Source organism: Siniperca chuatsi, linkage group LG22 (assembly GCF_020085105.1).
Source record: "Siniperca chuatsi isolate FFG_IHB_CAS linkage group LG22, ASM2008510v1, whole genome shotgun sequence".
In the NCBI taxonomy this organism is placed as follows: Eukaryota; Metazoa; Chordata; class Actinopteri; order Centrarchiformes; family Sinipercidae; genus Siniperca; species Siniperca chuatsi.
In genome coordinates, this window is record NC_058063.1 from 24,585,927 (window position 1) to 24,609,357 (window position 23,431).

At 47.7% G+C, this 23,431-nt stretch overlaps 1 protein-coding gene across 1 annotated transcript; it reads left to right on the top strand.

Moving 5' to 3' along the window:
- Positions 1-299: 299 nt before the first annotated feature.
- eif4e2rs1 (eukaryotic translation initiation factor 4E family member 2 related sequence 1) lies at positions 300-21,983 on the top strand. The gene is made up of 7 exons (XM_044184413.1): positions 300-476; positions 7,026-7,116; positions 8,304-8,438; positions 11,312-11,416; positions 17,136-17,288; positions 18,935-19,071; positions 21,776-21,983. The coding sequence occupies exons 1-7, from the start codon at positions 460-462 to the stop codon at positions 21,813-21,815; spliced, it is 678 nt and encodes a 225-aa protein (XP_044040348.1). The 5' UTR covers positions 300-459; the 3' UTR covers positions 21,816-21,983.
- Positions 21,984-23,431: the final 1,448 nt, after the last annotated feature.

Sequence of the window (23,431 nt, forward strand, 5' to 3'; positions counted from 1 at the left end):
GATGTATATATATATTATTTTCTGTTGATCAGCTAATGATCACAGCTTTACTGATGTGAACTTGAACACAGCCGTCAGTTTAATCTGCAACAGTCATAATTAATAAACTCATGAGTTTAATGTACAGCCGTAAGCTGTCAGATAAATGTAGCGCAGTGAAAATACAGTATTTCCCTCCGACATGTGGTGCAGCAGAAGCAGAAATACTGTAGCTGTGTGAAAGTACAATATTTCAGACTGAACCATCAGCGTTCAAATCGCGAAAACACCCCGTCAAACATGTCCCTTCTCCCCTCCCGTCCTCTGCTGCTGCGCATGCGCACTGACAGGAACCGTTAGCAGCGCAGCGGAGCCGCGTGAGGAGAAACAGAAGAAGGAAACTAAAGATAAGAATAAAGTAATAAAGTAATAAAGGCGATAAAAGTGAGACTAAAGAGAAGAGAGTGAGACGGAAGAGGGATGAACGAGCTGGAGCGGTAAGACTCACGTTCAACCGGTAAATAACCGGTACAAACCCGGAACACTGTCCCAGCTAACGGCTAACAGCTAACAGTTAGCAGCTAACGGCTAACAGTTAGCAGCTAACGGCTAACAGTTAGCAGCTAACGGCTAACAGTTAGCAGCTAACGGCTAACAGTTAGCAGCTAACAGTTAGCAGTTAGCATCAGGACTCTTAAACTTTATGTCATTAGTCTTCAGTCAGACTGTTTTAAAGTACTGCAGTATTGTAGCTTATAAACAGCTTTTAATGACAGCAGGTGTTTCATTAAAGACATCGATCATCAGTTAAAGCTTATTACGTGTTTTTGTTGATTCAGAAACATGTTTACATGATAATATTTCACATTATTTTACTGTAAAAGTCACTTTAGTGATTTATGTATTGTGTCCACACCAGTTCACTTCTTCACATGAACTCCTGCTGTCCTGGTTTACTCATGGGATCAGGATCTGATCTGGATCATGACGCTGGTTATTAATATCTGTCTGTCATTCTGATCAGGTTATTGATCATAGTATCATTGTATTACCCAAGCACTGTACGAATAATGGACAATTACAATAAAAAGAAATCTATACATTTACTGTACGCGTTCGCTCAGTCTGTACTTTAATCAGTCTGTACTTTAATCAATAAGTCTGTACTTTAATCCGTCTGTACTTTAATCAATCAGTCTGTACTTTAATCAATCAGTCTGTACTTTAATCAATCAGTCTGTACTTTAATCAATCAGCCTGTACTTTAATCAATTAGTCTGTACTTTAATCAATCAGTCTGTACTTTAATCAATCAGTCTGTACTTTAATCAATTAGTCTGTACTTTAATCAATTAGTCTGTACTTTAATCAATCAGTCTGTACTTTAATCAATTAGTCTGTACTTTAATCAATCAGTCTGTACTTTAATCAATCAGTCTGTAGTTTAATCAATCAGTCTGCACTTTAATCAATTAGTCTGTACTTTAATCCGTCTGTACTTTAATCAATCAGTCTGTACTTTAATCAATTAGTCTGTACTTTAATCCGTCTGTACTTTAATCAATAAGTCTGTACTTTAATCAATTAGTCTGTACTTTAATCCGTCTGTACTTTAATCAATAAGTCTGTACTTTAATCAATCAGTCTGTACTTTAATCAATCAGTCTGTACTTTAATCAATCAGCCTGTACTTTAATCAATTAGTCTGTACTTTAATCAATTAGTCTGTACCTTAACCAATCAGTCTGTACTTTAATCAATCAGTCTGTACTTTAATCAATTAGTCTGTACTTTAATCAATTAGTCTGTACTTTAATCAATCAGTCTGTACTTTAATCAATTAGTCTGTACTTTAATCAATCAGTCTGTACTTTAATCAATTAGTCTGTACTTTAATCAATTAGTCTGTACTTTAATCCGTCTGTACTTTAATCAATTAGTCTGTACTTTAATCAATCAGTCTGTACTTTAATCAATCAGCCTGTACTTTAATCAATTAGTCTGTACTTTAATCAATCAGTCTGTACTTTAATCAATCAGTCTGTACTTTAATCAATTAGTCTGTACTTTAATCAATTAGTCTGTACTTTAATCAATTAGTCTGTACTTTAATCAATCAGTCTGTACTTTAATCAATTAGTCTGTACTTTAATCAATCAGTCTGTACTTTAATCAATCAGTCTGTACTTTAATCAGTCAGTCTGTAGTTTAATCAATCAGTCTGCACTTTAATCAATTAGTCTGTACTTTAATCCGTCTGTACTTTAATCAATCAGTCTGTACTTTAATCAATTAGTCTGTACTTTAATCAATCAGTCTGTACTTTAATCAATCAGTCTGTACTTTAATCAATCAGTCTGTACTTTAATCAATTAGTCTGTACTTTAATCCGTCTGTACTTTAATCAATTAGTCTGTACTTTAATCAATCAGTCTGTACTTTAATCAATCAGTCTGTACTTTAATCAATTAGTCTGTACCTTAACCAATCAGTCTGTACCTTAACCAATCAGTCTGTACTTTAATCAATCAGTCTGTACTTTAATCAATCAGTCTGTAGTTTAATCAATCAGTCTGTACTTTAATCAATCAGTCTGTACTTTAATCAATCAGTCTGTACTTTAATCAATCAGTCTGTAGTTTAATCAATCAGTCTGTACTTTAATCAATCAGTCTGTACATTAATCCGTCTGTACTTTAATCAATCAGTCTGTACTTTAATCAATCAGTCTGTACATTAATCCGTCTGTACTTTAATCAATTAGTCTGTACTTTAATCAATTAGTCTGTACTTTAATCAATTAGTCTGTACTTTAATCAATCAGTCTGTACTTTAATCAATTAGTCTGTACTTTAATCAATTAGTCTGTACTTTAATCAATCAGTCTGTACTTTAATCAATCAGTCTGTACTTTAATCCGTCTGTACTTTAATCAATTAGTCTGTACTTTAATCAATCAGTCTGTACTTTAATCAATCAGTCTGTACTTTAATCAATCAGTCTGTACTTTAATCAATCAGTCTGTACTTTAATCAGTCTGTATTTTAATCAATCAGTCTGTAGTTTAATCAATAAGTCTGTATTTTAATCAATCAGTCTGTACTTTAATCAATAAGTCAGTACTTTAATCAGTCAGTCAGTAGTTTAACATGTTTCACATCAGTCTCTGGGCTCAGGTAGGTGCCACAGTGTCTTTTTATAACATAACATTGTATTTTACTTTGTGTTTGTGATTTTTTGTTCCAATACGTGAAGTGGTTTTGTTTATAGTTTGGCTGACTCTGATAGTTCTGGTCTCTGGTCTTGAGGCAGGACACTTGAACTGGTTTGGGACCAGCTGAGTGAGACTTGGCGCTGCAGGGCCTCGTGGTGGTGGAGTGGGGATCACTTTGTTTTAGATGAAGCCAGTATTTAACTGTTTGTTTTTTAGTTTTTAATACTTGATCCCTGCAGGCTTTGTTAGTGGCTGTCCCGTGCAGGCGTCGGTGTCCCCACACCTCGCTTCCAGAGAGCAGACCAGGTCCCATTATTGACTGAAGTCATTTGAGCCAAATTAAAATTTGAATCTGAATCGCTAAGAGCTCATGGTGGATCTGTTGGGTCTCTGTAAATAACATTTATCTGGACCTGCTCTGTAGGAAAAGTGCAGTGAGATAACTTCTGTTATGAACTGGCGCTGTATAAATAAAATTTAATTAACTTTAGCCCAATTATGAGACACTTCCCCGAGGGTACTTGTGGCTAGCTAGCCATGTAGCCAGTTGTGTTGAGCTCAGCATCTCTATGAGGTTTGTTTTTAAAACCTGAAAACACTGACATGACCTTTTACTGTAGCTGTCTGTCTACTAGATCCCTACAACGTGCTATCCTCAGATTACCTTATAGTGTAAGGAGATAAATGTCATTTTACAGTAAGTGTTGCAATATAGGGCCCTATAATTATTAAATGATGGGGAAAAGGTTTAGAAACTAGCCACTCAGATTACCATAGATAACGTTACATGAAACACCACCTCAAGTAGCCTAAAGCTACAGCTAATGTGTAGCTACATGTTGCTAAATGAATTCATTACTTTATCACGAAAGATTCATCACATCACATGACTGAGTCTCACTCCACTCGACCAGGAAATATGCAGGTTGTGCAACAAACTGGTAATGGGGGGGGGGGCGGCATCTGGTGGCTGGATGATATCTGTAGCACCTTTAATATCTATTTTTCAGTGACAGTAATAAGTAAAAAAAAAGCACACCCACAGCCTAACTGCACCTGTGTGTTCCTGGCCAACCCTTAAGAAAGGTGGCCTTGTGGGTAACCTTGATGATGATGATGAAGATGATACCTGGGTGTGTGGCGGAGCCTGGTTTGTTGTGGGAGGGGAAGTGGCAGCACATTCTGCAGCCACAGTAAAGTTCATGTTTTAATGGATAGTTGAGTTACTCCAGTCAGTCGGCCGTCAGGTGTGTAGCTGAGCTCAGGTGTGTAGCTCAGCTCAGGTGTGTAGCTGAGCTCAGGTGTGTAGCTGAGCTCAGGTGTGTAGCTCAGCTCAGGTGTGTAGCAGAGCTCAGGTGTGTAGCTGAGCTCAGGTGTGTGTAGCAGAGCTCAGGTGTGTGTAGCAGAGCTCAGGTGTGTAGCAGAGCTCAGGTGTGTAGCTGAGCTCAGGTGTGTAGCAGAGCTCAGGTGTGTAGCTGAGCTCAGGTGTGTAGCAGAGCTCAGGTGTGTAGCTGAGCTCAGGTGTGTAGCTCAGCTCAGGTGTGTAGCTGAGCTCAGGTGTGTAGCTGAGCTCAGGTGTGTAGCAGAGCTCAGGTGTGCAGCTGAGCTCAGGTGTGTAGCAGAGCTCAGGTGTGTAGCTGAGCTCAGGTGTGTAGCTCAGCTCAGGTGTGTAGCAGAGCTCAGGTGTGTAGCTGAGCTCAGGTGTGTGTAGCAGAGCTCAGGTGTGTGTAGCAGAGCTCAGGTGTGTAGCAGAGCTCAGGTGTGTAGCAGAGCTCAGGTGTGTAGCTCAGCTCAGGTGTGTAGCAGAGCTCAGGTGTGTGTAGCAGAGCTCAGGTGTGTGTAGCAGAGCTCAGGTGTGTAGCAGAGCTCAGGTGTGTAGCAGAGCTCAGGTGTGTGTAGCAGAGCTCAGGTGTGTGTAGCAGAGCTCAGGTGTGTAGCAGAGCTCAGGTGTGTAGCAGAGCTCAGGTGTGTGTAGCAGAGCTCAGGTGTGTAGCAGAGCTCAGGTGTGTAGCCGAGGCTCAGGCAGAGTGTAGCAGAGCTCAGGTGTGTAGCTGAGCTCAGGTGTGTAGCTGAGCTCAGGTGTGTAGCAGAGCTCAGGTGTGTGTAGCAGAGCTCAGGTGTGTGTAGCAGAGCTCAGGTGTGTAGCAGAGCTCAGGTGTGTAGCAGAGCTCAGGTGTGTGTAGCAGAGCTCAGGTGTGTGTAGCAGAGCTCAGGTGTGTGTAGCAGAGCTCAGGTGTGTAGCAGAGCTCAGGTGTGTGTAGCTGAGCTCAGGTGTGTAGCAGAGCTCAGGTGTGTAGCTGAGCTCAGGTGTGTAGCTCAGCTCAGGTGTGTAGCTCAGCTCAGGTGTGTAGCAGAGCTCAGGTGTGTAGCTGAGCTCAGGTGTGTGTAGCAGAGCTCAGGTGTGTGTAGCAGAGCTCAGGTGTGTAGCAGAGCTCAGGTGTGTAGCTCAGCTCAGGTGTGTAGCAGAGCTCAGGTGTGTGTAGCAGAGCTCAGGTGTGTAGCAGAGCTCAGGTGTGTGTAGCAGAGCTCAGTGTGTGTGTAGCAGCTCAGGTGTGTAGCAGAGCTCAGGTGTGTAGCAGAGCTCAGGTGTGTGTAGCAGAGCTCAGGTGTGTAGCAGAGCTCAGGTGTGTGTAGCAGAGCTCAGGTGTGTAGCAGAGCTCAGGTGTGTAGCAGAGCTCAGGTGTGTAGCAGAGCTCAGGTGTGTAGCAGAGCTCAGGTGTGTAGCAGCTCAGGTTGCAGCATCAGTTACTGAAAGGCTGTGTGTTGCGTTCGCTGCCAGAGAAATAAAAAGTCCCTGTTTATGTAAAGTTACTACAGCGTCTTCACTGCAGAGTTGGTCCGGACTGTTGAACCAGGACTAAGTCTGTTAAAATGTCCTGAAACCAGAAGTCTCACGACTGTGGCTGAGAGCTGCGGATCTGGACAGGGCTTCATGGGTAGAGTAACAAACACGTTTTGCAACAACAACTGCGGATGTATTGAGGAAGTGGATCAGATGATTGATCGTGGGATGTTTTGTTTTCCCTTGTAATTTTATTTTTGTTGCTGTGGCAGCGAACGCAACACACGGCCTGCCTGTAGCTATTATGATGCAACCCGAGCTCATCCAGACGCCACAGCAAAGCGTTACCAGCCGAAACGCTGAATATATAGTGTTATATAAAGCTCTGAACGTTAGCGGGTTTGTTGGTCTGCTGCAGGTCACAGAATCCGGTGTAACAGCGGCAGCAGGCCGAGGCCGAGCACTCGTCCCTCTCGTCAAACTGAACACAAGGTCTTACTTAACATGACGGACAGAAGATCAATATTTAAATTGGGACTAGTCACTGATATTACATCTGGCAGTAGTTTGATTGGCTGGTGAAGAGACTCCTCACTGTGGAAGGTTTAAGTCGAGTCCGCCATGTTTGTTAACAACGGCGCTGCGTTTGTGTCGTCAGCCTCTTTGTTTGCAACAGGACGTCTGGAGTCTCAGACAGGAGTCTCAGTCAGGAGACGCAGACAGATCGATAAGAGATTCGTTATAAGGGCGTGTCGTCCCTCTTTCGTCCAGGACCGGTCCATCGTAGAAAAGGTTTCAGTCGTAGTCGTCTGGACGCTGTTTTCATAATCAAGACGGTTCGGCTCCCATCAGGAACCAGAAGAGGTTCTTCGTGGTCCACCAGACTCAGAACCTGGATTCAGATGTTCACTTCCTCCTCTTTTTATTCTGTCAACATAACTTTATTAACAATATATTTCACAATCTGAGAATCTTGTTTTCACCCTGATGACTTTAGCATGTTAGCAGCTAGCCTGCGATGCTAACAGACACTTCATGTTTGTTTTTTAGTCCAAAAGACGAGGAGGACCAGGAAGAGTCAGAGTGTCACCATGACAACAGTGACGGGACCAACAACAACAACAACAACAACCGTCGCAAGGTGAGACTGCCTGTCTGTCTGCCTGCCTGTCTGTCTGTCTGTCTGTCTGTCTGCCTGCCTGTCTGCCTGCCTGTCTGTCTGTCTGTCTGTCTGTCTGCCTGCCTGTCTGCCTGCCTGTCTGTCTGTCTGTCTGCCTGTCTGTCTGCCTGTCTGTCTGCCTGCCTGTCTGTCTGTCTGCCTGCCTGTCTGCCTGTCTGTCTGTCTGTCTCTGCCCTGAGTTTACTGCCTGCCTGTCTGTCTGTCTGTCTGCCTGCCTTGTCTGAAGTCTGTCTGCCAGTTTTAAGCGCTCAGATCTTTGGAAGAAATTACATTAAACTCAGATCTGTGTAAGTATAAAAACTACATTTTGACTCGTCTATATTTATTACTTGGCCTGTGCTGCACTGCTTCATATATCAGAATCAGATCAGAAATACGTTATTGATCCCGAGGGGAATCTCTTTGTTACAGCAGCTCGCTGTCAGTCAGTCACACAGGAAGAGAAGCACTGAGCCAATCAAATATAACACACTATAATACAGGTCAGATACATGAAGTACCAGGTGGGTTTAAGTATAAAATAAAATAAAATAAGTGTGAAGTACAGGTGGGTTTACCTGTTGATGATGATAATAATACGGTATAAATGTGTAAATATATTCATTTTACCACAACAAATGTTAATCAGACACAACAAAGTGATTTCTACACAGACAAGCTGCGACCTCCAGGGGCTCTGAAGGTGTAGGTGAACATTAACCTGTCTGTCTGCCTGTCTGTCTGCCTGTCTGTCTGTCTGCCTGTCTGTCTGTCTGCCTGTCTGTCTGTGCAGACGGTGTGTCCAGGTGTAGGTGAACATTAACCTGTCTGTCTGCCTGTCTGTCTGCCTGTCTGTCTGTCTGTGCTCTGCCTGTCTGTCTGTCTGTGCAGACGGTGTGTCAGGTGTAGGTGAACATTAACCTGTCTGTCTGTCTGCCTGTCTGTCTGTGTGTCAGTCTGTGTGAGTCTGCCTGCCTGTCTGTCTTCCTGCCTGTCTGTCTGTCCTGTCTGTCTCCTCTGTCTGTCTGTCTGTCTGTCTCTCTGTCTGCCTTCCTGTCTCTCTGTCTGCCTTCCTGTCTGTCTGTCTGTCTTCCTGTCTGTCTTCCTGCCTGTCTTCCTGCCTGTCTGTCTGTCTGTCTGTCTGTCTGTCTGTCTGTCTGTCTGTGCAGACGGTGTGTCCAGGTGTAGGTGAACACCCCCTCCAGTACAACTACACCTTCTGGTACAGCAGAAGAACTCCGAGTCGTCCTGCGAGTTCTCAGAGTTACGAACAAAACATCCGACAGATCGGCACCGTGGCATCGGTAACACACACACACACACACACACACACACACACACACACAGTAACACACACACACAGACACACAGAGACAAACACACACACACAGAGACACACACAGAGACACACACACACAGTAACACACACACACACAGAGACACACAGAGACACACACACACACACACACACACACACACACACACACACAGTAACACACACACACACACACACAGTAACACACACACACACACACACACACAGTAACACACACACACACACACACACACACACAGAGACACACACACACACACAGAGACACACACAGACACACACAGAGACACACACAGAGACACACACACACACACAGAGAGACACACACACACACACACACAGAGACAGAGACACACACACACACACAGAGACACACACACAGAGACACACACACAGAGACACACACACACTCCCCCTTCACGTCACCTGGTTATAAAGTTACAGTTTAAAGTCTGTAAATAAAACAGGCCTCACCTGATGAACTGGGTGTAGCAGCCACTAGCTGACAGGTGGCGCTGTGCGAGCTAACTGAACCTGTCAGCAGGTGACACCTGCCGGACTCCACCCACTGATCTTTGATGAGATTTCTGAGCAGATCCTGAGGGTTACCTGTCAGGCAACGCTTTATTAAACGTTACTAAACGTTACGATGATGAACGTGACGCTGCAGTGGACTTCCTGTTTACATTGTCGAATGCTTTCTGATTGGAAGCTGCCACAGATGTTACTTAGCAACAGATTGACATCACTAAAGTCTTCATCAGCTGGTGGAACCTGATTTAGTTTGAAACTAACCAGACGTCACTGAGAACTCAGGAAGGACTTTACACTCGGCTGCTTGTTCAGGTGAGCTTCCAGGTGTGTTCAGGTACAGGCGACTTCTTCACTTTTTGACTGGTCACCTCATTTAAATCCAAACACCAAACATCAGTCATTCCTAAAACTAGAATTCAGTTAGGGCTGTGCCGTAGTTCGTAACGTTGCCGTTCAGATTGTTTCATGTCTACAGGTCGGGACGCCATAAAAACGTAGCGTCCAGGTTACATCGCTGTCTCCGTCTGTCTCCGTCTGTCTCCGTCCTGTCAGGTGTGTCTCTGTTTGACCGAGGGCGGGGCTGAGCATCGCACACGCAGAGAGCGGACAGGATGAAGCGTTCGGCTGCAGTCAGACAAAATCCTCCACTGCTTGGATCTCGCTAACGCCGCTCGCTCTCCTCGTTCACTCTGTAGCTCGCTCTCCTCGTTCACTCAGTAGCTCGCTCTCCCTCCGCTGTGCGCTCGCTCTCTCTCTCTCTCGCTCTCTCTCGCCCGTTGAGGCGGGGAGGCGGGGCCAAGTTTGAATTGTATCCGTGTTTTCCACAGGATTTGTGAGAACGTGGACCTCAGACCCTGTAGGGGGGCGTGGCCTCCTTTAGTACATTTTCAAATTAAAAGCATCAATCTGGTGCATTTGAGAGCAAAAGTCCTCGTCCTCCCTCTGCTGCTGCGAGTCACTGCAGGTGAGTTACCTGGTGGAGGGGAGGGGCTGCTTCGTCTCAGCCAGCAGTACATTTACAAGACTTTGCCAAATTTTAAGATTCGTGGCAAACTACAACCCCTCTCACCCGAGCAGTCTGAAATGTTCAGGACCGTTTTCTGCATGGGGTCACGTGTGAACGGGACAGGGATCGATAATCGGGGAAACCCGTACCTCTACTGTACCCTCCTCAACACCTGTAGCACCTGTGGCTGTGAAAGGAAGCTGTAACATTGCAGGGTAACGCACATAAAGGGCAGCAGGGGAAGAAGTGCTCAGATCCTTTACTGCAGTAAAAGTACTGACACCACACTGTGAAAATACTCTGCTACAAGTGACACTACTGCATTCAAAACCTCACTGCAGTTAAAGTATGAAGTATAATCAGCTACATGTAGTTAAAGTATGAAGTATAATCAGCTACATGTAGTTAAAGTATGAAGTATAATCAGCTACATGTAGTTAAAGTATGAAGTATAATCAGCTGAAGGTACTTAAAGTCGTCCCTGTGCAGTAAAACGCTTCCTGTCAGTGTTTTATTATATCTGATGTTTCTGGATTCATATTCCTGCTGCGTTCATGTGTGTGTTGCATTTTGCTGCTGCAGATGTTTCAGGCTGAGCTCATTTTAACTGCTTTATATACTGTTGGGCAGTTTAACCTGCAGCAATGCATCATGGTCTATGAGATCATCAGGTGTTTGCGGCGTCGCCGTCCTCTGAGAACCACGTATCTCTGAAGTCTACCTGAGCTCAGAGAAACAGGCTCTGTTGCAGCGCTGCCGTGTTCCTGAGTGAAGCTGCATGTGTGAAGAGTGAAAATCACTAACGTACCTGAAAGGTGATTCCAGTCATTTTCTGGGAACGCGGTGAGAGAAACAGCTGGGCTACATGCAGGCGGCTTTCGTTTTAGCGGCGCTTAGCTTGACTGACAGCGAGATGCTGACGCGACGGCACAAAACAAACGTTACAGATCTTTGTGTTATTATGAGACGAGTAACTGATTTCGGTTCATTATGAAACCGGCGGCCGCAGGCGAGGTGATTAAAGACGGACTCTGATCAATCACTTTATTCTAATTAAAGATTACATTTTTTAGGTGATGATGTCATGAAATATGAAGACAGACATTCGAAGCTCCATTGCAGCCCTACAGTCGATTAATCGATTAATCAATGAGAAAATTAATTGGCAACTAACTCGTCGTTTCCTGAGCCAGAAATTTACCGTTTTCAGCTTCTTTAATATGAAATGTTTCTGTTAACTGATCGATCAATAGTTTCATCAATAGATCAATAACTCAGGTGTGTGTGTCTCTGTGTGTCCTCAGGTGGAGCAGTTCTGGAGGTTTTACAGTCACCTGGTCAGACCAGGTGATCTGAGTGGACACAGTGACTTCCACCTGTTCAAGGAGGGAATCAAACCCATGTGGGAGGTAACAACACTGTTACTGTACTGCAGTAATACTGTAAATATACTGCAGTAATACTGTTACTGTACTGTAGTAATACTGTAAATATACTGCAGTAATACTGTAAATATACTGTAGTAATACTGTTACTGTACTGCAGTAATACTGTTACTGTACTGTAGTAATACTGTTACTGTACTGTAGTAATACTGTAAATATACTGCAGTAATACTGTAAATATACTGCAGTAATACTGTTACTGTACTGCAGTAATACTGTAAATATACTGCAGTAATACTGTAAATATACTGCAGTAATACTGTTACTGTACTGCAGTAATACTGTAAATATACTGCAGTAATACGGTAAATATACTGCAGTAATACTGTTACTGTACTGCAGTAATACTGTAAATATACTGCAGTAATACTGTTACTGTACTGCAGTAATACTGTTACTGTACTGCAGTAATACTCTAAATATACTGCAGTAATACTGTTACTGTACTGCAGTAATACTGTTACTGTACTGCAGTAATACTGTAAATATACTGTAGTAATACTGTTACTGTACTGCAGTAATACTGTTACTGTACTGCAGTAATACTGTAAATATACTGCAGTAATACTGTTACTGTACTGCAGTAATACTGTAAATATACTGCAGTAATACTGTAAATATACTGTAGTAATACTGTTACTGTACTGCAGCAAGACTGTAAATATACTGCAGCAAGACTGTAAATATACTGCAGTAATACTGTTACTGTACTGCAGTAATACTGTAAATATACTGCAGTAATACGGTAAATATACTGCAGTAATACTGTTACTGTACTGCAGTAATACTGTAAATATACTGCAGTAATACTGTTACTGTACTGCAGTAATACTGTTACTGTACTGCAGTAATACTCTAAATATACTGTAGTAATACTGTTACTGTACTGCAGTAATACTGTTACTGTACTGCAGTAATACTGTTACTGTACTGCAGTAATACTGTAAATATACTGTAGTAATACTGTTACTGTACTGCAGTAATACTGTTACTGTACTGCAGTAATACTGTAAATATACTGCAGTAATACTGTTACTGTACTGCAGTAATACTGTAAATATACTGCAGTAATACTGTAAATATACTGCAGTAATACTGTTACTGTACTGCAGTAATACTGTAAATATACTGCAGTAATACTGTAAATATACTGTAGTAATACTGTAAATATACTGCAGTAATACTGTTACTGTACTGCAGTAATACTGTTACTGTACTGCAGTTATACTGTAAATATACTGCAGTAATACTGTTACTGTACTGCAGTAATACTGTAAATATACTGCAGTAAGACTGTAAATATACTGCAGATCAGTCTCAGTATTAATGAATGCACACAGAAGAATTCAACAAATCCATAAATAATAAAAATGCATCACAATGTGTTTCTGATGCATGTTACATGTTTTACCTCTAACAGAGGTTAAAGATGGTTGACATTTAATAATAATAATAATAATAATAATAATGATGATAAAAGCCACAGCAGGTCCTGCTGTGGCTTTTATCATCATTATTATTATTATTTATTATTAAATGTTTCTGATCTACAGGTCAGAGGAGGTCTGAACAGTTACTGCTTCTGTTGATGTCTCTCACCTGTCTCTCACCTGTGTCCCCCTCCTCACCTGTCTCCCCCTCCTCACCTGTCTCTCTCTCACCTGTCTCTCTCTCACCTGTGTCCCCCTCCTCACCTGTCTCCCCCTCACCTGTCTCCCCTCCTCACCTGTCTCTCTCACTTGTCTCCCCCCCTCCTCACCTGTCTCTCTCTCACCTGTCTCCCCCTCCTCACCTGCCTCTCTCTCTCACCTTTCTCCCCTCCTCACCTGTCTCTCTCTCACCTGTGTCCCCTCCTCACCTGTCTCTCTCTCACCTGTCTCCCCTCCTCACCTGTCTCTCTCTCACCTGTCTCTTTCTCACCTGTCTCCCCCTCCTCACCTGTCTCTCTCTCACCTGTCTCTTTCTCACCTGTCTCCCCTCCTCACCTGTCTCTCTCTCACCTGTCTCTTTCTCACCTGTCTCCCCCTCCTCACCTGTCTCCCCCTCACCTGTCTCCCCCTCCTCACCTGTCTCTCTCTTGTCTCCCCCTCCTCACCTGTCTCTCTCTCACCTGTCTCCCCCTCCTCACCTGTCTCCCCCTCCTCACCTGCCTCTCTCTCACCTTTCTCCCCTCCTCACCTGTCTCTCTCTCACCTGTGTCCCCTCCTCACCTGTCTCTCTCTCACCTGTCTCCCCTCCTCACCTGTCTCCCCCTCCTCACCTGTCTCTCTCTCACCTGTCTCTTTCTCACCTGTCTCCCCCTCCTCACCTGTCTCTCTCTCACCTGTCTCTCTCTCACCTGTCTCCCCCTCCTCACCTGTCTCTCTCTCACCTGTCTCTTTCTCACCTGTCTCCCCTCCTCACCTGTCTCCCCCTCACCTGTCTCCCCTCCTCACCTGTCTCTCTCACTTGTCTCCCCTCCTCACCTGTCTCTCTCTCACCTGTCTCCCCCTCCTCACCTGTCTCCCCCTCCTCACCTGCCTCTCTCTCACCTTTCTCCCCCTCCTCACCTGTCTCTCTCTCACCTGTGTCCCCCTCCTCACCTGTCTCTCTCTCACCTGTCTCCCCTCCTCACCTGTCTCTCTCTCTCACCTGTCTCTTTCTCACCTGTCTCCCCTCCTCACCTGTCTCTCTCTCACCTGTCTCTTTCTCACCTGTCTCCCCCCTCCTCACCTGTCTCTCTCTCACCTGTCTCTCTCTCACCTGTCTCCCTCCTCCTCACCTGTCTCTTTCTCACCTGTCTCCCCTCCTCACCTGTCTCCCCCTCACCTGTCTCCCCTCCTCACCTGTCTCTCTCACTTGTCTCCCCCTCCTCACCTGTCTCTCTCTCACCTGCCTCTCTCTCACCTTTCTCCCCTCCTCACCTGTCTCTCTCTCACCTGTGTCCCCTCCTCACCTGTCTCTCTCTCACCTGTCTCCCCCTCCTCACCTGTCTCTCTCTCACCTGTCTCTTTCTCACCTGTCTCCCCCTCCTCACCTGTCTCCCCCTCCTCACCTGTCTCTCTCTCACCTGTCTCTTTCTCACCTGTCTCCCCCTCCTCACCTGTCTCTCTCTCACCTGTCTCTTTCTCACCTGTCTCTTTCTCACCTGTCTCCCCTCCTCACCTGTCTCTCTCTCACCTGTCTCTCTCTCACCTGTCTCCCCCTCCTCACCTGTCTCTCTCTCACCTGTCTCCCCCTCCTCACCTGTCTCTCTCTCACCTGTCTCAGCAGGACCTGCTGTGGCTTTTATCATCATTATTATTATTATTTATTATTAAATGTTTCTGATCTACAGGTCAGAGGAGGTCTGAACAGTTACTGCTTCTGTTGATGTCTCTCACCTGTCTCTCTCTCACCTGTCTCCCCTCCTCACCTGTCTCTCTCTCACCTGTCTCTTTCTCACCTGTCTCCCCCTCCTCACCTGTCTCCCCTCACCTGTCTCCCCCTCCTCACCTGTCTCTCTCACTTGTCTCCCCCCTCCTCACCTGTCTCTCTCTCACCTGTCTCCCCCTCCTCACCTGTCTCTCTCTCACCTGTCTCTTTCTCACCTGTCTCCCCCTCCTCACCTGTCTCTCTCTCACCTGTCTCTTTCTCACCTGTCTCCCCCTCCTCACCTGTCTCTCTCTCACCTGTCTCTTTCTCACCTGTCTCCCCCCTCCTCACCTGTCTCCCCCCTCACCTGTCTCCCCCTCCTCACCTGCCTCTCTCTCACCTTTCTCCCCTCCTCACCTGTCTCTCTCTCACCTGTGTCCCCCTCCTCACCTGTCTCTCTCTCACCTGTCTCCCCTCCTCACCTGTCTCTCTCTCACCTGTCTCTTTCTCACCTGTCTCCCCTCCTCACCTGTCTCTCTCTCACCTGTCTCTTTCTCACCTGTCTCCCCCTCCTCACCTGTCTCTCTCTCACCTGTCTCTTTCTCACCTGTCTCCCCCCTCCTCACCTGTCTCCCCCTCACCTGTCTCCCCTCCTCACCTGTCTCTCTCACTTGTCTCCCCCTCCTCACCTGTCTCTCTCTCACCTGTCTCCCCTCCTCACCTGTCTCCCCCCTCCTCACCTGCCTCTCTCTCACCTTTCTCCCCTCCTCACCTGTCTCTCTCTCACCTGTGTCCCCTCCTCACCTGTCTCTCTCTCACCTGTCTCCCCTCCTCACCTGTCTCTCTCTCACCTGTCTCTTTCTCACCTGTCTCCCCCTCCTCACCTGTCTCTCTCTCACCTGTCTCTTTCTCACCTGTCTCCCCTCCTCACCTGTCTCTCTCTCACCTGTCTCTCTCTCACCTGTCTCCCCCTCCTCACCTGTCTCTCTCTCACCTGTCTCTTTCTCACCTGTCTCCCCTCCTCACCTGTCTCCCCCCTCACCTGTCTCCCCTCCTCACCTGTCTCTCTCACTTGTCTCCCCCTCCTCACCTGTCTCTCTCTCACCTGTCTCCCCTCCTCACACCTCTCCCCCTCCTCACCTGCCTCTCTCTCACCTTTCTCCCCTCCTCACCTGTCTCTCTCTCACCTGTGTCCCCTCCTCACCTGTCTCTCTCTCACCTGTCTCCCCCTCCTCACCTGTCTCTCTCTCACCTGTCTCTTTCTCACCTGTCTCCCCTCCTCACCTGTCTCTCTCTCACCTGTCTCTTTCTCACCTGTCTCCCCTCCTCACCTGTCTCTCTCTCACCTGTCTCTCTCTCACCTGTCTCCCCTCCTCACCTGTCTCTTTCTCACCTGTCTCCCCCTCCTCACCTGTCTCCCCTCACCTGTCTCCTCCTCCTCACCTGTCTCTCTCACTTGTCTCCCCTCCTCACCTGTCTCTCTCTCACCTGCCTCTCTCTCACCTTTCTCCCCTCCTCACCTGTCTCTCTCTCACCTGTGTCCCCTCCTCACCTGTCTCTCTCACCTGTCTCCCCCTCCTCACCTGTCTCTCTCTCACCTGTCTCTTTCTCACCTGTCTCCCCTCCTCACCTGTCTCTCTCTCACCTGTCTCTTTCTCACCTGTCTCCCCCTCCTCACCTGTCTCTCTCTCACCTGTCTCTCTCTCACCTGTCTCCCCCTCCTCACCTGTCTCTCTCTCACCTGTCTCCCCCTCCTCACCTGTCTCTCTCTCACCTGTCTCTTTCTCACCTGTCTCCCCCTCCTCACCTGTCTCTCTCTCACCTGTCTCTCTCTCACCTGTCTCCCCCTCCTCACCTGTCTCTCTCACCTGTCTCTTTCTCACCTGTCTCCCCCTCCTCACCTGTCTCTTTCTCACCTGTCTCCCCCTCCTCACCTGTCTCTCTCTCACCTGTCTCCCCCTCCTCACCTGTCTCCCCCTCCTCACCTGTCTCTCTCTCACCTGTCTCCCCCTCCTCACCTGTCTCTCTCTCACCTGTCTCCCCCTCCTCACCTGTCTCTCTCTCACCTGTCTCTCTCTCACCTGTGTCCCCCTCCTCACCTGTCTCTCTCACCTGTCTCCCCCTCCTCACCTGTCTCTCTCTCACCTGTCTCCCCCTCCTCACCTGTCTCTCTCTCACCTGTCTCTCTCTCACCTGTGTCCCCCTCCTCACCTGTCTCTCACCTGTGTCCCCCTCCTCACCTGTCTCTCTCTCACCTGTCTCCCCCTCCTCACCTGTCTCCCTCTCACCTGTCTCTCTCTCACCTGTCTCCCCCTCCTCACCTGTCTCTCTCTCACCTGTCCCCCCCCAGGATGAGTCTAACCGCAGTGGGGGGAAGTGGATCATTCGTCTTCGTAAAGGTTTGGCCAGTCGATTCTGGGAGAACATTGTACTGGCCATGTTGGGGGAGCAGTTCATGGTGGGAGAGGAGATCTGTGGAGCCGTGGTCTCTATACGCTTCCAGGTACTATAGTACTACTACTACTGCAATACTACTACTTTACTACTACTACTATAGTACTACTACTGCAATACTACTACAGTATTACTACTACTACTGCAATACTACTACTATACTACTACTACTATAGTACTACTACTGCAATACTACTACAGTATTACTACTACTACTATAGTACTACTACTGCAATACTACTACAGTATTACTACTACTACTGCAATACTACTACTATACTACTACTACTATAGTACTACTACCACTGCAATACTACCACTTTACTCACCACCACTATAGCACTACCACTGCAATACTACCACAGCATTACTACTACCACTTTACTACTACCACAATAGTACTCACTACAGCAATACCACTACAGCATTACTCACCACCACTGCAACACCACCACTTACCACCACCACCATACCACCACCACTGCAACACCACCACAGCATTACACACCACCACCATAGCACCACCACCTGCAACACCACCACAGCACACTCACCACCACTGCAACACCACCACCATACCACCACCACCATAGCACCACCACTGCAACACCACCACAGCATTACCACCACCACTACCGCAACACCACCACTTTACCACCACCACCATAGCACTACCACTGCAACACTACCACAGCATTACCACCACCACTTTACTCACCACCACAATAGTACCACCACAGCAACACCACCACAGCATTACTCACTACCACTGCAACACTGCCACTTTACTCACCACCACCATAGCACCACCACTGCAACACCACCACAGCATTACTACTACCACTTCACTCACCACCACAATAGCACCACCACAGCAACACCACTCACAGCATTACCACCACCACTGCAACACCACCACCATAACACCACCACCATAGCACCACCACTGCAACACCACCACCATACCACCACCACCACCATAGCACCACCACCATACCACCACCACCATACCACCACCACCGCAACACCACCACAGCACACCACCACAGCACCACCACCACCACCGCAACACTACCACCATAGCACCCACTGCACCACCACCACTATAGTACTACCACTACCACTGCAACACTACCACAGCATTGCTACTACTACTATACTACTACTGCAATACTACTACTACTACTATAGTACTACTGCAATACTACTACAGTATAACTACAGCAGTGACAGACAGGATTTATGTTTACTGTGAAGAAGTTGAGCCTTAACTGATAGGCCTCAGATCTGGATCAACTTTGAGAAACTGTGGACCCGTCTCTCTCTACCCGTCTCTCTCTACCTGTCTCTCTCTACCTGTCTGTCTATCTGTCTGTCTCTACCTGTCTGTCTCTCTCTACCTGTCTGTCTCTCTCTACCTGTCTGTCTGTCTCTACCCGTCTCTCTCTACCTGTCTCTACCTGTCTCTCTCTACCTGTCTGTCTGTCTACCTGTCTGTTTGTCTGTCTCTGTCTGTCTCTACCTGTCTCTCTCTACCTGTCTGTCTATCTGTCTGTCTCTACCTGTCTGTCTGTCTCTACCTGTCTGTCTCTCTCTACCTGTCTGTCTCTCTCTACCTGTCTGTCTGTCTCTACCTGTCTGTCTCTACCTGTCTGTCTGTCTCTACCTGTATTTCTCTACCTGTCTCCCTATCAGGAGGACATCTTGTCGATCTGGAACAGAACGTCCAACGACCAAACGACGACATCCAGAATCAGAGACACTTTAAGACGAGTCCTGAACCTTCCAACCAACACCATCATGGAGTACAAGACCCACAACGACAGCCTCAGGTACTACTGCTACTGTACTACTGCTGCTACTGTAGTACTGCTGCTACTGTAGTACTACTACTGCTACTGTAGTACTGCTGCTACTGTACTGCTGCTACTGTAGTACTACTGCTGCTACTGTAGTACTACTGCTGCTTCTGTAGTACTGCTACTGTAGTGCTACTGTACTGCTGCTACTGTACTGCTGCTACTGTAGTACTACTGCTGCTACTGTAGTACTGCTACTGTAGTACTGCTACTGCAGTACTGCTACTGTAGTGCTCCTGCTGTAGTACTGCTGCTTCTGTAGTACTGCTGCTACTGTAGTGCTGCTACTGTAGTACTGCTGCTACTGTAGTGCTGCTTCTGTAGTACTGCTGCTACTGTAGTACTACCACTGCCACTGTACTACCACCGCCACTGTAGCACTGCTGCCACTGTAGCACTGCCACTGTAGCACCGCCACTGTACTGCTGCCACTGTAGCACTGCTGCCACTGTAGTACCACCGCTGCCACTGTAGCACCGCTGCCACTGTAGCACTGCTGCCACTGTAGCACCGCTACGCAGCTGCCACTGCAGCACCGCTGCTGCTGCACTGCTGCCACTGTAGTACCACCGCTGCCACTGTAGCACTGCTGCCACTGTAGCACTGCTGCCACTGTAGCACCGCCACTGCACTGCTGCCACTGTAGCACCGCTGCCACTGCAGCACCACCGCCGCCACTGCACCGCTGCCACTGTACCGCTGCCACTGCACCGCTGCCACTGTAGCACCACCGCCGCCACTGTACCGCTGCCACTGTACTGCTGCCACTGTAGCACCACTGCTGCCACTGTAGTACCGCTGCCACTGTAGTGCTGCCACTGTAGTGCCACTGCACTGCTGCCACCGTAGCACCACCGCTGCCACCGCAGTAGCACCGCTGCCACCGTAGCACCGCCACTGCAGCACCGCCACCGTAGCACCGCCACCGCACCGCCGCCACTGCACTGCTGCCACCGTAGCACTACCGCCGCCACTGTAGCACCGCTGCCACTGTAGCACCGCCACTGCAGCACTGCCACCGTAGCACCGCCACCGCACCGCTGCCACTGTAGCACTGCTGCCACCGTAGCACCACCGCCGCCACCGTAGCACTGCTGCCACTGTAGCACCGCTGCCGCGCTGTACCGCTGCCACCGTAGTACCACCGCTGCCACTGCAGCACCGCTGCCACCGCACCGCTGCCACTGTACCGCCGCCACTGTAGCACCGCTGCCACTGTACCTGCTGCCACTGCAGCACCACCGCTGCCACTGCACCGCTGCCACTGTACCGCCGCCACCGTAGCACCGCTGCCACTGTAGTGCCGCCACTGTAGTGCCACTGTACTGCTGCCACCGTAGCACCACCGCCGCCACCGTAGCACCGCTGCCACTGTACTGTTGCCACTGTAGTACCACCGCTGCCACCGTAGCACCGCTGCCACTGTAGCACCGCCGCCGCTGTACCACTGCCACCGTAGTGCCACCGTACCGCCGCCACTGTACTGCTGCCACCGTAGCACCACCGCTGCCACTGTAGCACCGCTGCCACTGCAGCACCGCCGCCACCGTAGCACCGCCACCGCAGCACCGCCACGCCGCCACCGTAGCACCGCTGCCACCGTAGCACCGCTGCCACCGTAGCACCGCTGCCGCTGTACTGCTGCCACCGTAGTACCACTGCTGCCACTGTAGTACCGCTGCCACTGCACCGCTGCCACTGCAGCACCGCTGCCACTGCACTGCCGCCACTGCAGCACCACCGCCGCCACCGCACCGCCGCCACTGTACTGCCGCCACTGCAGCACCACCGCTGCCACCGTAGCACCGCTGCCACTGTAGCGCCGCCACCGTAGTGCCACTGCACCGCTGCCACCGTAGCACCACTGCCGCCACCGCAGCACCGCCACCGCAGCCCCGCCGCCAGCACCGCTGCCACCGTAGCACCGCTGCCACTGCAGCACCGCTGCCACTGTAGTGCCGCCACTGCAGCACCGCCGCCACTGTACTGCTGCCACCGTAGCACCACCGCCGCCACTGTAGCACCGCCACTGCAGTGCCACTGCACCTGCTGCCACTGTAGTGCTGCCACCGCAGCACTGCCACCGTAGTGCCCTGCTGTAGCACTGCTGCCACTGTAGTACTGCTGCCACTGTAGCACTGCTACCACTGTAGTGCTGCCACTGCAGCACTGCCACTGTAGTGCTGCCACTGTAGCACTGTAGCACCGCTGCCACTGCAGTGCTGCCACCGCAGCACTGCCACTGTAGTGCTACCACTGCAGTGCTGCTGCTGCCACTGTAGCACTGCTGCTCTGTAGCACTGCTACTACTACTACCACTGTAGTACTGCTGCTGCTGCTACTGTAGTACTGCTGCTGCTGCTTCTGTAGTACTGCTACTACTACTACTACTGTAGTACTGCTGCTGTAGTACTGCTGCTACTGTAGTACTACTACTACTACTACTACTGTAGTACTACTACTACTACTACTGTAGTGCCCCTGAGGAAGCATGCGACTCTTTAGCAGCAGTAACACAATAAAACCACTGAGTTTCTTCTATCAGAAACCTTTAGACTGTTAGAACGAGGATCTATAAAGACCTGAAGAACCTAAAATCCAGATCCTGTTTTTGATGAGAACCAGAACCAGGTCCTGATCCTCATGTTAACATTCTCACCAACTCTCCGTGTTTCAGGGACAACTCGAGCTTCAGGAACACAAAGATTTCCCTCTGAAGACAAACAGCTGACCGTCGTCCTGTCCAATCAGGACGCAGATCACCATCGTTACACTCTGCTCTGTCATTGGCCAGTGGAGGGAGTGTGTGTGTGTGTGTGTGTGTGTGTGTGTGTGTGTGTGTGTGTGTGTGTGTTGATGTGGACCAATAAACTGACTGAACTTGACTGAAGTTGTTTCGCTGTTTTATTGTTTCTGACATTGATTGATCCGTCAGTGATTGATTACTGATCAGCAGCTGGAAGAAGATATTCTCAGATGTTTTCATTTAAAACCAAACTGTACAATACAACCAGTATAAACCAGTATAACCAGTACAGAGTGCTGGTCTCCTGTAAGCCTGCAGAGTTTGATCCAGCAGGGTTTTCTAAGATAGAAAGTCAGTGCACAGGTATGTTTACACATAACTTCCATCTTAGTAGTAGTAATAATAATAATAATGATAATAATAAACTTTATTTATAGAGCACTTATCAAAACAAAGTACAAAGTGCTTCACAACAAGAGAAATAAAATACCACAGTGAATTATAGAATATAAAATAAGTAAAATACATAAAAACAATAAAATAAACAGTTCAGGTAAAATCAGGATCTGTTTTGAGACGAGACTTAAACGAAGACTCTGACTCAGACAGCCTGATGTCTTCGGGCAGGTTGATCCAGAGCCTCGGGGCCCTGATGGCCAAAGCTCTGTCCCCCTTAGTTTCCATCCTGGACTCAGGAACAGACAGGAGACCCCTGCCCGAAGATCTCAGACTACGTGAAGGTTCATAAGGGATTACAAGGTCTAAAATACAGTCTGGAGCCATGAAGAGCCTTAAAGTAATCAAAAAGATCTTAAAATCAGTCCTGAAACCAACAGGAGCCGATGTAAAGAGGCTGAACCAGGTGTTGATGACAGGTTGCACCTGGTCCTGGTTTACAGCCGAGCAGCTGAGTCCTTACAGTCTGCAGTCTGTCAGAGTGTTTAGATTAAGTTTTATGTGAACAGGCTGTTACAGTAATCAGCGTGCGTGAGTGAGATCGACAAAGCAGGTACAACAACAGTTTCTGCATCACAGTAAGATTTGAAATAGATCATGTTTTTGTTTCTGAAGCATGATAGGAAACATGATTGGACAATTGCTTAGTGATATGTTGCTATGGGAGAAAACATAAATTGCTAATCAAACAGGACACAGAGGTTTCTTGCATCATGCTTGATATGTTGTGACAGGTTACCAGTAGATGGCAGTGTTTGTTTAGTGAACACATTTTTGTCTGCATTCATTAAAAGGTCATTGGTGACTTTGAGAAGGCAGAGTAACAGCAGAAAAATTGCTAAAAAAATCCCTGAGTGGGTTAGGGGTTATATAAGAGACATGATGATGTGAAGATGTTTTATGAGTCTGTGGTGGCCAGTGCTATGCACAATTATGTCAAGCATTGCAGAGATGTTAATGATCAATGTCCAGTTTAGTGACTTTGGGTCATACAGACTAACACTTAGAGGGAGGAGTTATAGAGTCTGATGGCCACAGGCAGGAATGACTTCCTGTGGCGCTCTGTGGTGCATTGTGGGGGGATGAGTCTTCCGCTGAAGGTGCTCCTTTGTTTGACCAGCACGTCATGGA

Excerpts from the sequence above, each read along its gene's own strand:
- eif4e2rs1 (XM_044184413.1), top strand. Across the intron at positions 11,417-17,135 it reads GAATCAAACCCATGTGGGAG|GATGAGTCTAACCGCAGTGG; the intron begins GTAACAACACTG and ends GTCCCCCCCCAG. Across the intron at positions 19,072-21,775 it reads ACCCACAACGACAGCCTCAG|GGACAACTCGAGCTTCAGGA; the intron begins GTACTACTGCTA and ends TCCGTGTTTCAG.